The sequence below is a fragment of the Camelina sativa genome, chromosome 3 (assembly GCF_000633955.1).
Source record: "Camelina sativa cultivar DH55 chromosome 3, Cs, whole genome shotgun sequence".
Classification (NCBI taxonomy): Eukaryota; Viridiplantae; Streptophyta; class Magnoliopsida; order Brassicales; family Brassicaceae; genus Camelina; species Camelina sativa.
In genome coordinates this window covers 27,688,804-27,702,677 of record NC_025687.1, presented here as the reverse complement: position 1 = coordinate 27,702,677, position 13,874 = coordinate 27,688,804, and the positions used below count along the sequence as shown (strand labels likewise).

The 13,874-nt window shown below is 32.2% G+C and overlaps 2 protein-coding genes across 5 annotated transcripts; one reads left to right on the top strand and one right to left on the bottom strand.

Moving 5' to 3' along the window:
• LOC104778376 (protein indeterminate-domain 7) lies at positions 2,320 to 5,172 on the top strand. 2 transcript variants are annotated; one of them, XM_010502816.2, is made up of 4 exons: positions 2,320 to 2,423; positions 2,931 to 3,169; positions 3,471 to 3,870; positions 4,264 to 5,172. In XM_010502816.2, exons 2-4 carry the CDS (start codon positions 2,932 to 2,934, stop codon positions 5,030 to 5,032), a joined length of 1,407 nt encoding a protein of 468 aa, XP_010501118.1. In that variant the 5' UTR covers positions 2,320 to 2,423; position 2,931; the 3' UTR covers positions 5,033 to 5,172. The 2 variants fall into 2 exon arrangements, with proteins under 2 accessions (XP_010501118.1, XP_010501117.1); XM_010502815.1 differs by lacking the exon at positions 2,320 to 2,423 and adding an exon at positions 2,480 to 2,628.
• On the bottom strand, positions 9,798 to 13,780 carry LOC104778375 (glutamine-dependent NAD(+) synthetase). Of its 3 annotated transcripts, none has more exons than XM_010502812.1 (14): positions 13,677 to 13,780; positions 13,024 to 13,272; positions 12,640 to 12,945; positions 12,325 to 12,548; positions 12,112 to 12,215; positions 11,881 to 12,015; positions 11,638 to 11,806; positions 11,404 to 11,539; positions 11,172 to 11,310; positions 10,890 to 11,066; positions 10,639 to 10,806; positions 10,452 to 10,547; positions 10,244 to 10,372; positions 9,798 to 10,159 (listed from the first exon to the last, which is right to left on the bottom strand). In XM_010502812.1, the coding sequence occupies exons 2-14, from the start codon at positions 13,215 to 13,217 to the stop codon at positions 9,959 to 9,961; spliced, it is 2,178 nt and encodes a 725-aa protein (XP_010501114.1). In that variant the 5' UTR covers positions 13,218 to 13,272; positions 13,677 to 13,780; the 3' UTR covers positions 9,798 to 9,958. The 3 variants fall into 3 exon arrangements, with proteins under 3 accessions (XP_010501114.1, XP_010501115.1, XP_010501116.1); XM_010502813.2 differs by having other exon boundaries at positions 13,024 to 13,249; positions 13,677 to 13,779; XM_010502814.2 differs by having other exon boundaries at positions 13,024 to 13,244; positions 13,677 to 13,769.

The window sequence follows — 13,874 nt, the reverse complement described above, 5'->3', positions numbered from 1 at the left end:
CTTTACTCTATGCTTTACAGAATAATAGACGATGTAAATTTAAAGTAGTATAACTATAATCTATATACTCTTATATATATGTCTTTATCGTTCAAACTAATGACTGTTATAATTCTATGATTATATATAGGCCGATAACGACATTGGATAAAGGTTAATTAGGTGCTATGAAATTTTTTGTTAAGCCTTTGTTGATTTATTTAATAATTTACATTTTTGTTATAAAAAAAAACTTTAGTTAGGTGTATTTTACCAAACATGAATAAACTAGAAAACTATACCCTACTCTATTCTTTTTTTAATATTTCAATCTAATTATTATTTTGTCATTCGAATTTAATTGTCAACTATTTTAGTCTTCTTCTTACGTACGTATATAAGTCGAGATAGTATTATGAATGTAAACCGGATCCACGCGTTGACGACGTGGAGACTGGACCTGTTTTTGTTTTTGTATTGACCCATAGGTTTTGCATATTTGACTTATCATCACTAGTAGTATATTCTGGCGACGAAAGATATGGTATTATATAGAACAACCGGATTGGAGTAAACAGACAAGATTTGTAATGGGCATAGAGGAACAATGTAGAATGGGATGAAGTTGTTAACGGACCAATGGTGATCTTAAACGAAAACGACATCATTAGGATAGTGTTTTTAAGGATTGCTAACACGACAGTTCAAAACCATCAAAATTATCATATTTAATTTGTCCAAAATGGATAAAGTTTAATGGAATGGATTAGCCTCGTTTTGCTACCTAGGCTCTCCTATGTATAAAAATGCAAAGAATATACTCATACAGCATGAGAGAATTTATAATCAAAAGTTCACATTATGGATGCATGTGTGTCACCAAATGGAATAACTCTCTCTGATGTGAGTGGACATTTATTAGTGAATTTTGTTCTTCTTCTTCTTCTTTTTTTTTTTTAAATATTTGTCTTCATACTTTTATATGCTTCTCTTTCAAAAATTTCAGATCTGGCGGTTAAGAGATCTAACTAATGGTTTAGTCTTTTAAATTTCAGACCATTGTGTATAGTTGCAAATTGTCAAAGGTGTACCATAAATAAATAAAAAGAATTAGAGTAATGTTTGAAAAAATAAATTCGTATACAAATGACACACCAGTAGTCAGTAGTAATCAAAGTTTTGATCAGTATTTCTTTTTATAATTTCAAAATGTAGATAAGATAGGGAGATTAGTGGTGTCTAGTCTACGACCTTGGACCACGGTCTACGTATGAAATATATAGATTTATCATTTTTTTCTTCTACAAATTCAAAAATGTCAATGATTTGTGTCCATATCTCGATGTAGATCATAAAGTAGGTTAGGGCATGTGTCACTGAAACATTAATCTTTTCTTCAACATAATTAATCCATTTAATTTTCATTTATTCTTTCTTTTCTCTTTTTTCTTTTCACATGAAAAGCCTCAATTTGAACCCCCAAAAGAAAAGATACAGAAAAGTTAACCTTTTTCTTCTTTAAATCAATGAACCAATCAAGTTTTTTAGTACTGTAAATCACGGTGTAAATATGTATTTACAACTTTATAACTAGAAAACACAAGAATTCATTAAAATTGTAATTTACAGATTTGACAATGTTGTCACAAAAGTGAATTATTCAAGCATTTAGTGTAATTTTGGTTACAAGTTTGTTGTTTTTTTTGTTTCTGTAACAAAACTAACACATCATAATATTCTGTAGATTAAATACAGATTTGACAATGTTGTCACAAAAGTGGAAACCAATAAATTTACATGATTCCATTAAAAAAAAAATTAGTACAATGATGAAGACTGAGTAGTCAAAGAAAACAATAATGAAATCAATAACTCCTAGGGGGAAAGAATACTCAAATACATAACATTAATAGTGCATGCACTAAACGAATTCACAAGAACATGTCTTCTCACTATCTCGAGAAACGAACAAAAATTATTTACAATCTCCTCTTTTTGCTGCAAGCTTTTCAGTTTTCATACAAGTGTGAGCAAAAGTTTTTTATTTTTTTTGGCCCACTCCCTCCTCCCTTTAAAGTTTAAACACAAAATTGAAAATAAATATTAAAAAAAAAACAAAATTTACAGTCAATAAGACAGACTGCTCTGAGTCTCTCTGTGAGCTTCTGCGTAAGTAAGTGTAAATAAATAAATAACAAATTTAAAAGAAAAAATAAAGGCAGAAAATGCCAAAGCCAGAAGAGTTTTATTTTACTTCTTTGCTTTTTTTGTTCATTAGCGGTAGGGTTCACTTATTATTATTATTTTGCTTCTGAGAATATAAAAGTTTCAAATATCATCAACAACACACAAAGAGAGAAAGATAGTAAAGAGTTGCTCTCATCCAGTCCACAATCTCTCCTCTCTCTCTCTCTCTCTCTCTCTCTCTCCTTTTTCTAGCTTAGGTATTTTTTTTTTTTTTTGTATTTTCTTCCTTCTCCTTCGTTATTAATTTATTTCTTCTCTTGTTATTCATGTTCTTGTTGTAATTTACTGTATGTTTTTTTAAAAAATATATTTATTTTGGATTTTTGTTGGTAGAAAAAGCAAGCTTTTAAAGCTTCTTGTTCATGTTTGAAGAACCAAAAAAAATCTGGTTTTTATGTTCAGGTTTCAAACTCATCTCTTGGATTCAGAGACTTATTAGTAATTATTTGTTTTGTTCTTCCCATAAAACCAAAGCTTGTCCCTTGCGTTGAAACCAAACCAAGAAATTTTTAATATTTTACTAGTCCTGTTTATATTTAGAATCATGGGTTTCATTAATTTCTTGGATGTTTCTGCTTAAGTGTTTTTTCTTTTCTTTTCTCCACTAGTCTTTGTCTGTACATAGATCTGAAAAAGTTGTAGTTGTTTCTCTTTTTACTATAATTTTATAATAAAATTAAGGTTTTTTTTTTTTGGTGTTTAAGGATGATGATGAACAGAGATATGATATTTCATCATCAGCAACAACAACAACAAGTGGAAGAGAACATGTCGAATCTAACATCAGCTTCAGGAGATCAAGCAAGTGTGTCTTCTGGAAACAGAACTGAAACTAGTGGCTCTTACATTAATCAGCAGCAACAACAACAACAACAACAACAACAACAGTGTTTTGTTCCACAAACATCTCTTAAGAGGAAGAGAAACCAACCAGGAAATCCAGGTAAATTATTTTTTGATATACTTTAATTATAAGAAGACGAAGAAAAATCAAAATTTTATTGGTTTTTTTATTAGTTTGATTTGGACGTATTCATGCTAATTATTGTTTTTTTTTCTTGTTTAGAATTGTGGGTACTGTCCGAATATTCTTTTTTACCCTTTTAACTTTGTCATCTTTCTCATCTCTATTATCACAATGGGCAAAAAACACAAGAAAAATCCAAACTTTATTTTTCGATTACATATGTGTTAAGAGAGAACTAATTGATATTTGTACTTTGTTTGGTGTCTTCTTATTTCAGACCCGGAAGCAGAAGTGATGGCTCTATCACCAAAAACATTAATGGCGACAAACAGATTCATATGTGAGGTCTGCAACAAAGGTTTCCAAAGAGACCAAAACTTGCAACTTCACAAGAGGGGACACAATCTACCATGGAAGCTTAAACAAAGATCAAACAAAGATGTGGTTAGGAAGAAAGTCTACGTCTGTCCGGAGCCAGGCTGTGTCCATAGCCATCCGTCAAGAGCTCTCGGTGACTTAACCGGAATAAAGAAGCATTTCTTCAGAAAACATGGCGAGAAAAAATGGAAATGTGAAAAGTGTTCCAAGAAATATGCTGTGCAGTCAGACTGGAAGGCTCATGCTAAGACTTGTGGCACTAAAGAATACAAATGCGACTGTGGTACTCTCTTTTCTAGGTATATTAACTCTTTCACACCATCCAACTTGATTTAAACATGTTTATGACTAGTTTCATTTATTAAATTTGAATAGGACAAACATGGTAATTTATTTTAAGGAGCTCAAAGAATCTACGTTTAAACAACTATTTATTATTGTGGTACTTCTTTCTAAGTTGTTGTGTTTTTAATTTCTTGAGTCCCTAATATCGAAATCCTTTATACGGCTACATTTATTGCATACTGATCATATCATCATCTTATTATTCACACGTGACACAACCCCACAAATAATGCATGCTTTAGATGGACCTACAAACCTCGAAAAAAGTCTTTGTTTTCTTGATTAATTTAACTTTAAATGTATTTTTTTTGGTTTTGATTATTTGTGGAATTATAATATTATTGCAGGAGGGATAGTTTCATAACTCATAGAGCATTTTGCGATGCATTAGCAGAAGAGAGTGCAAGAGCTCTACCAAACCCTATTCTCATCCAGTCTTCAGTTTCTCCTTCTCATCATGACCATCATCGTCATCATCATCCGACTGTACAACAGAACATCAATTTCTCTTCGTCATCCCAAAACATCATCAGCAACTATAATCTCCACCATGGTCCTATGAAGCAAGAAGAATCACAGCATCATCACTTCCAAAACATCCCTCCCTGGCTTGTGTCATCAAACCCTAACCCTAATGGCAACAATGGTAATTTGTTCCCTCCTCTTGCTTCTTCTGCACCCACCGGAACCGGAAGGTCCAACTTTCACCGCTCGTCGCCGGCTATGTCAGCCACAGCTTTGCTCCAGAAAGCAGCTCAAATGGGTTCCACGAAGTCGAAAACTCCAGAGGAAGAAGAGAGGTCGTCAAGGTCATCAAGCTATAATAACCTGATCACGACTACAATGGCTGCGATGATGACTTCACCACCTGAACCAGGATACGGATTTCAAGATTATTACATGATGAATCATCAACATCACGGCGGAGGAGAAGCTTTCAACGGTTCTTTTGTCGCCGAAAAGAACGAGGTCGTGGACGACGGTCGAGGAGAGACGAGGGATTTCTTGGGGCTAAGGTCGTTAATGTCGCATAACGAGATTCTAAGCTTCGCTAATAATCTTGGCAACTGTCTCAACGGTTCTGCTTCGGAGGAACAACATAGCCACCAAGATTAATATATGATAGAAAAGTATATGTATAGAGACTCTTCTATAAAATTAGTTTAAATTAAACAAATGTTGAAAGGAGAATTATCACGTACGGTGCAAGCAAGTTTATACCAAGAAAAAAGGAAAATGAATTACCGATTACGATTCGTCTGTTGATTAATAATATAATTGTGTTTATGGTTTAATTTCTGATACACATGCAAAACATAAAGAGAGCTCGTTGCGTATTTATGATATTTTATGAGGAAATGGGCAAAGTAATAGTCTAATAGATCAACATTACATACTTGTTGCAAGTTGTAACGCACTTCGCTTTGATTCTAGCTTCTCCGCATGCACGTGCAAAGTAGTGAAGAACAACACATATATCCAATTTATATGGTTTATTATACCTGTAACAAATGAGTTATGGAAAATAATTACTTTCAGGTTTAGGTAAATAGGAATACAATTAATTTTGCAAATGTAGTTCACAGATACACAATACAACACATATTTTGTTCTTTTTTCTTTTCAACCAAAAACAATAATCATTTTCTTTGATATCATATTAATTAGTGAATGGCGTAACTCGGTTATGGCACATTTGGAAAGATTTATCACTGTTCATGGTAGATTAGTTAGTTTCTCTATTTACAAACTTTATCTTTGAAAAATTACACAAAAAAGCAAAATCAATTAGATTCCTAAAATATTTCTACGAATTTGAGTTATAATTTCCTAAAACATTTTATATATTTAGAAATTTATTACACTTAATAACATATCCTAAAATATATATATAATATTTTATTTCCTTTTCAAACTGTACTATTCAATAATAACTATACTGTTTGATACGAATAATTAAAATCTTTAATGGTTACTAATATGCTGATAAAAAAATGTAAAAATAATTATGTCACGGGTTAAATCTAATAAATTGGAGTATTTATAATATAATTTATCTGTGGATATTGCATGATAACTTTTACGGATATAATTCTTTCACAAGTTAAATCTAAAAAACACTAAACTTATATATTAAATTTAAAAACATTAAAAAAATATAAAATGATAATGTAAGAATATTTGTTCACGGGTTAAAGCTTAAAAACAGTAAAAAATTATATAATCATAAAAAATTCAATACGGTAAAAATGTAACATTATTATAAATAAAACTAAATAAGTGTCTTGTTTTGTCTGTATACAACTGGTCATATTTTAGAATTAACAACCAAAATACAATTATACAATCTTAAACACTAAAAAAAAAAATTGACAAACAAATATAATTTTTAAAAATTTAGTTTTTTTGTTATAAAAGTTTGTCTAATGATATACCGCGGGTTAAAATCTAGTTAGATTATAAATATCAGAGAATTAATCTTTGGTACAACAACAAATTATTATGTCGATAAATATCAGAGAATTAATCTTTGGCACAACAACAAATTTTGCCATGACCTCTAGGATTGGGTTGGCATAAGCCAATTGTCAACAGTGAGAAGTCCGGTGGTCTACATTGTCTCTTACAATCTCTGTGGGTTTGGCATGGACCTCTATAGACGCACGAACTTGGATGATAACCATTCTCTGTTACATCTATTAGTAATTAAACAAATGAGAAGGTCAGATATATATAAATATATATGTATATATATATATATGTATATATATATATATATTTGCTCTTAGATGTGATTAGAAAAGACATGTATTAAATTACCTGTTGATTGATAAGTAACTAGGAGACAACATATGACGAGGATGACAATTAATCGAAGCTTTGACCATAATGCAATTTTGTTGGTATGATTTAGTGATCAAGTTTTTATTATTTTATGGTTTGAATCTATATTAATATTTTTGAAGTATATTTTGTGTTACACCATTTTAGTTTTGTTTATTTAAAAAGTTATTTACAACATTAACCCCTAAAAAATTTCTAAAACTAAAATTACTCCAGATTTTGTTTCCTAAATATTTTACATTTTATTTCAGTTAAAAAAATAACAGTAATCAATATGGAAATAGAAACTATCATATATTTAACCATACATTATGTTGTGTTTTGAAGATATTCTATATCTGAATCTTTCGTAAACAAATAAAAAAACAATTTGATTCCCATTTTGTTTTCCAAAATCTGTGAGCTTTGATTCTTAACGTAAGAAAAACTTCGATTGACAATTATTTAAATATTATAATTAACATATATAAACTTAATAAAAAAATTTAATTATTACGAATATGTAAAATTAAAAAAATTCTAAAATACTATATAATGTGGTTATATAGTAGATGAGTTATAAAAAGAGCATGTTGAAATTAATAAAATATTATTAAATTTGTGTTAACACGGGTTAAATCCTCATTTAATTATTTATCAACACTACTAATATTAGAATATTTGACATAAAATCAAGTTTATTTAACTAAGATTGTATAAAATAATTAATTCATTAGGAAAAATGTGACTTAATCACAACGTATAATTACTGATTATGTATTTAGTTCCCTTATTTTTTGTTATAATAATTAAAAATCAAAATAGAATCTCAAATACTAAACAAAATAAACTAAATATAATAAACAAATGGTCATGAAGTGTATTGCGGATTAAAAATAATATAAATATTTAGCCGGACAAAAACTAGAAAATTTAGTTATTTTTCTATTTACAAAACATTCAATATTTAACAAATAGATACAACATAAAATATAAATTATAATATAAATTAAATGTCTGTGGTGTACCGCGGGTTAAAATCTAGTAAGAAAGTAAAAGAGCAAGAATATGCATTGCTATATATATATATGTGTACGTAAAGTTGAGACAGTCAATTGAATATTCAAATTGTTTATTATTGTGTTGGGATTTCTGTCCCTATTAAGTGGTTTAAATCTTCATAAAAGTTTGTTCAAAAACAAAAAATCTTCATAAAAGTTATAAAATCTTGGGGAAATAATTAGAAATAAATGTTTAAATTTTTTGTCCATATATGCATTATAAAATTAAAATTGGTGAAATATGTTTTAAATAAATTAAAATCTTATTATACATTTAATCAAGTCTACAATATATATTAATTGGAGAACAAAACCGAATTCTATCATCATCATCATCATTAGATTTTACTTAAAAGTTTTAATTTTATCAATGCTACTTTTAATTAATAAATTTTAAGCAAATTTACTAATTAAAATGAAAGGAAGAACTATAGACAATTGATGGAAAGAAAAAAAAATTAGAGACAATTAACAACTTGGATTCATTCAAAACCCAATGGAATCGCTCGGACAATGAGATCAATTATCCTTGAAACTACATATTTGGTTACTTGAAAGTTGGTCAATTGTTGTTTCAAAGTTATAGTTAATTTGAAGTTTATTTGTATTTGATATTAAAAGCAGCTAGTGTATACTTACTTGTATTTGATTTTTAATAGCAGTATATACAAAACACAATGTTGCTTTGTTAAGGCGATGTAGAAAACTTTTTTACGTTATCGAAAGTTAAGTCACTTTCGACTTAAATATGTTTAAGTTAATCTATATTACCTAGTGGGATATAAAGTTATAAACAAACAAAAAAAACCAACGTAAGAAGCTAAGTTTTTTATAGTGGTATATTATTATTTATTTTTTTGATAAAGAAAGAGTAATCGAACTTTTTAAAAATATCTAATACAGTTATTGTGTAGATATTAAGAAGTAGCTAGATAGATAGAGTTACATTTTGTTTTGAGTATATAGGAGAATTAATTAATCTTTGGTACAACAACAAATGTTGCCATGACCTCTAGGACTATGTTGGCATTCGGCAACTGTGGACGGTGGGAAGGCCGGTGGTCCACATTGACTCGTACAATCTCCGTTGCTTTTGCATGGACCTCTATAGACGCACGATGACCGAGGAATATCATTCTCTCTTACTTCTATTAGTTTACCACGGATAAAAACAAAAATTAAAACAAATGAAACAGTTTATATGATTTGACAACAAACAAAAAAACAAAAAAGACATTTGTATATTAATTACCTCTTGATTGAGAAGTAACTAGGAGACAACATACGACGAGGATGACTATCAATCCAAGCTTTGACGATAATGCCATTTTGTTGGTATGATTCAGTGATCAAGTTTTTATTATTTTCTGGTGTGAAGAAAGTAAAGAGCAAGAACATGGCTTTTTATATATGCATGTACGCTTAAGATAGTCAAATAAGTTATTCAAATTGTTTGATATGTTGTTATTATTAAGGAGTAATCATAGGAATTAATTTGATTATGATCTTTATATATGTAAAGTGTATATTCTCAATTACTTCTGTACAATACTACTATAGGTTATTCACATGTCTGTATATATCTTGTCTACTGTAAATCAATAAGAGTTATCCTTCTACACATAACATTTACAGTTATTTCTGTCTATATTAAGTGGTTTATATCTTCATAAAAGTTATAAAATCTTTCCCTTTATATTCAAGAACTATTAAGTGATTCTGTATAATATTTACTTTTTTTTCCTTCAAAATGAAATTCAATGTTTCAAATTAATATTCGATTCTAATTATGTTTGGTTCTTATATGCAATTTAATTATTCAAAAGGAATATCTAATTTATTCAATCCTAAAAAGAATAACAAACATGCCCAGTTTGCTGATATATTATTTGCTTCCATGTAATAAAACAAGAATAGACTTTCTAAAGAAAACGTTATTCAATTATACACAAACTAATCAAATGGGCTTTTTCTTTTGTTTTTTGAGAGCAATCAAATGGATATGTCTAATTTATGAATTAGTAAACCAAATGGATTAACAATGTGCATAGCTCTTGAATTTATTATTTTGCTACATGTAGTTTGGAAATTATGCTTTATTTAAAGCGTAAATATCACTCTTGTAACTTCCAGTTTAGGTTGAAACAGATAGGGTTCATCAGAGACCCGCACTTGGGTCTTCAGAGTTTGCTGCTACAACTCCAACTTCTTTCTCGGAGTTTCCTGCTTCTTCCGGGAAAGCAACCGAGTCACCATTTAAGCCTTCAACAATCTCGTCAATCTTCTTAAACTGGTATGGCCACCTGCTGTTATACAAAAACTGCCTCAGATCGAATCTGTTGTCCTCTGGAGAGTAACTCTGCATCAACAACCAACAAAAAACCAATGAGTTATTTTTCTTCCCTTCAAGACAGATTCAAACATGTTTCAGGTAAGCAAGTACCTCAGCGTGGTAGGACGGTGTGAGGACAGTCATCTTGTGTCGATTGATCGAATAGTATTTAAAGAAATACTTCACTTTCTCACCTACTTCTGCTGGGCTTAGCTTTGTTCCCCACTTGTAACATAGATTCTGCAGAATCATAGACCAGCTTCAGTTTCAGTGTATCATGATTTAGTAACATACGTGGCTAGCTTTCAAAAACTCAAACCTTGAACATAGAAACTGGTCCACATCGGAATATCTTCCTCATCCTTCCATAGACTGAAAGCTCTTCATATGTCATTCCCATGTCGACTTCATCCAGCTGTTTTCAAAACTCAAGATGTCTAAATTGATGTCTAAATTGACAACTTCGTTGACTATAGCTATAGAATCACAAATAGTTTTGTTATTACCTGAGAATAGTCAGAACGAATGGGCTCAAGCTCAGCTGTTGGTGGAGCAGCTTCTATCTCTGCCAAGGATGGATACCCGAGATTCGTTGCAGCCCATTTTAAGAACAACCTCAAATCCATTTTACTGATACTTCCTATGGGATTTATGTCTGCTGAGCTGCAATCATACTGTTTCCACCAAGAACATGAAACTATTTATTAACAATCTATGGGATTAGAGATGTAGCAGCAAAAGGAGATTACTCCCTTACCTTTGTCAGGTAACCACGAAGTCCTTCATCAACGTTGGAGCTGCCTAGAACAAGGTAAAAGCCTGGCTTGCTATGAACCCAGGGTAAGAGAGACGCTAACATAAATGCTAACACCATTCTCATCCGGGCTTGAATGTTCTGCAACCCAAGGTTCTCAGCGTTTGATCCTCCATCAACCTAATAAACAAAACAAACAAACATTTCCACGATTTGTTGTCCTTTTTTTTTTTTCAGATGATCATATTTCATTTGTTCCAACTGTTTGTCTAGGTAATATGTTACCTTATACCGAGGCCGCTTGCCTGTAACCGTTTGAAATAAAGATAAAACCGCAGAGACAACACCATCTATGCAAACATCAAGATGCCAAGCACCGATCTCATCTGCCAGCTGCTTTGCGCGCCTTTTTGTCTCCTCAGAACTGCAAATTTGAGGTTTCAGTATAGGGAACATGCTGCAAAATCACACAGCTATGACCAAAACTCATTCTCTTTGCTCCTACTAAGTAATTTACCTGTTTTCAGACCCCATAAAGACAGTGTAAAATATTCGTTTGGCAAACTCTTTGCTACCAGTAGGAAACTGTCCATTAGTATAATTCCCAATTCGGATCGCATCAGCTTTTACTTGCTCATCTCCCTTTGCAATCTCTAAACGAGAAAGAAGATATACTCTGAGAGAACTTAACATTAAGGAATTTATAAAAAAACACAGTTTAACATAGATAGAAAAAAAAGCACCAGTGTACCTTTAACAACAAGTTGGCACATGCAGCCAACAATAGCTGCCACGGAGGAGCTGTCTGCTCCGCCAGAAAGAGGGAGCAAAAACCCTGAAGCGCCACTTCTTCTCAAATAGTCCCACATCCAACAAGCGGGGCCAAAGGCTATTTCTTCTTGTGGAGAGTGGTACATGATCTACATTACTAATGTATATTAGAATCGAGAAATATTAGTGTTAACTTAATATCAATTACTTGAGGATGGAGAACCTTTTTTGGACTGCTTAGTGTCATTTTCAGGTTGAAGGACTGTGTCAGTCTACAGGGCACAGCTACTGAAGATACCTTAACCTTGCAGCTTGCTTGTTCCTGAAAACTACTTATAGATCCTCGAAGACTCGCAACCTTATAGCAGACAAAGAAGCAAGATAGTCCTAAGAACTTTTCATTTATATATCACGAAACAGAAGAAAGTAAAGCAAAATGGTAAAAGAGGGATACCGCATCAAGATCAACTTGAGATACGATGACCTCAACGTCCCTCAATGAGAATTGTGAGCCTTGAGCGACAACATCCCCATTTACAACAATGCATGCACATCCATCTGCACTCGGGTTTGAAAATGAACAAATCAAGATGGTGGTCCGGTCACACAAAAAGTAGATAAGACTCGCTCAAAAATGACAATTTCAATCCTAGTTCGTCAAACATACCATAATATAAACGGCTACCATCGCATCCCTGTTGATTACTGTACATATATACCCCACCACGAGCATGAGTAGCGCCCATGAAAGCATTCAAACGAATATCAAGCTTTCGGAGTTGGTGATGACTCCCACTAGCATTCATAAATACCTCAACCCCATTCAATGCAAGCTCAGCATGAGGAGGAAGTGGACTAAACAGTTCCTCACAGACTTCAGCTGCAACAGCTCTGAATAGAAAACATAACTGATACAGTTTAATATCACAAATAAAGAAAATCATTGACAAGGTCGAAATGGCAGCATTAAATCCAAACTCACGTGTCGATAAACTGGATGTAACCATAACCAAAAGGAACAGATGTCTGATCCAAAGCCTCAGAGATTTCAATTGGGAGCTGAAACTCATCGAGGTGTTCTCTCTGCTTCCAAGCCGTGAACCACCGTAGCTCCCTATAGTTTCCATCATTTGCAAGCCACATTTTTGGTCGGATCATGATGATTCTTCTGTTCATACAGAGAACCTGACAGTTATACCGCTCTGCTCCTTTGATCACAGGCATTCCTATGCTGCACAATATACCATCCGTCCAATCACCTACCAGCAGTTCCTTCAAACACTCCCACCTGAAAAGAACATATTCACAGAAACATTACAAACATGTGACCCCCAAGAACTAGTAGATTCAAACAAGAGAAGCATACGCGTGAGTGACGGTGTCTAGCTCCAAGAAATGATCCTCGCAGCCATAGCCAGTGACTTCGAGCTCAGGTCCAAGCCTGATGACAGCACCAGCAGCCTTTGCCTCGGCGATAGAAGCCTTGATATTCTTCATGTTGCAATCGAAATCCATGGCCCATTGGTTCAAGTTACACGTCGCAACCTTCAACAGCCTCATCTTCGTCAAGCAAGTAGAGTGTACTTCCTAATCTAAGTCAAGTAGTGTACGAGTTCTGTCATTTCAATACATTTTTTTTAGAGACGATGTGAGAAATCAAAACAAAACATTACATAGAAACATATACTCAATTATCTATTCCGTGATTTTTTGTTTTTTCAATCTCGAAATCGAATCACATCCACAAGTTTGCTCTTTTTTTTTCTTCTGTTTTCACGCTAAAGAATTAAGGATACCCATAAGTATGAATCAACTTAATAACGCAATTAAAGCAACGAAAGAGCAAAAGCTAAGATGAAAAGAGTTCAAATCACTGGAACGTGAGAAATAAGTTAGACTCAAAAGTTAAAAAGGAACGATTTTTAAAAAGCCAAAATGATGAAACTTCGGTTATGTGTGTAGTAGAATTAAGCTCAAAATACATAATTCCCAATCAAACCCAATAATAACAACACGTACCTGTTTTCAATTTCGAACCACTGAAGAAGAAAAAGAAAAAAAAAAATTGGATTTTGTAAGAACAGGGAATTAGGAATTAGGCATCTTTTTCATCTTCCGTCTCTGTTCGATCATGGACTAGTGTGAATTTGTGATGATGAAACCTAAGACGTCGTCGTTTGAGAGGAAATAAAATCTAAATGGGCTCAGCTAAGTCAA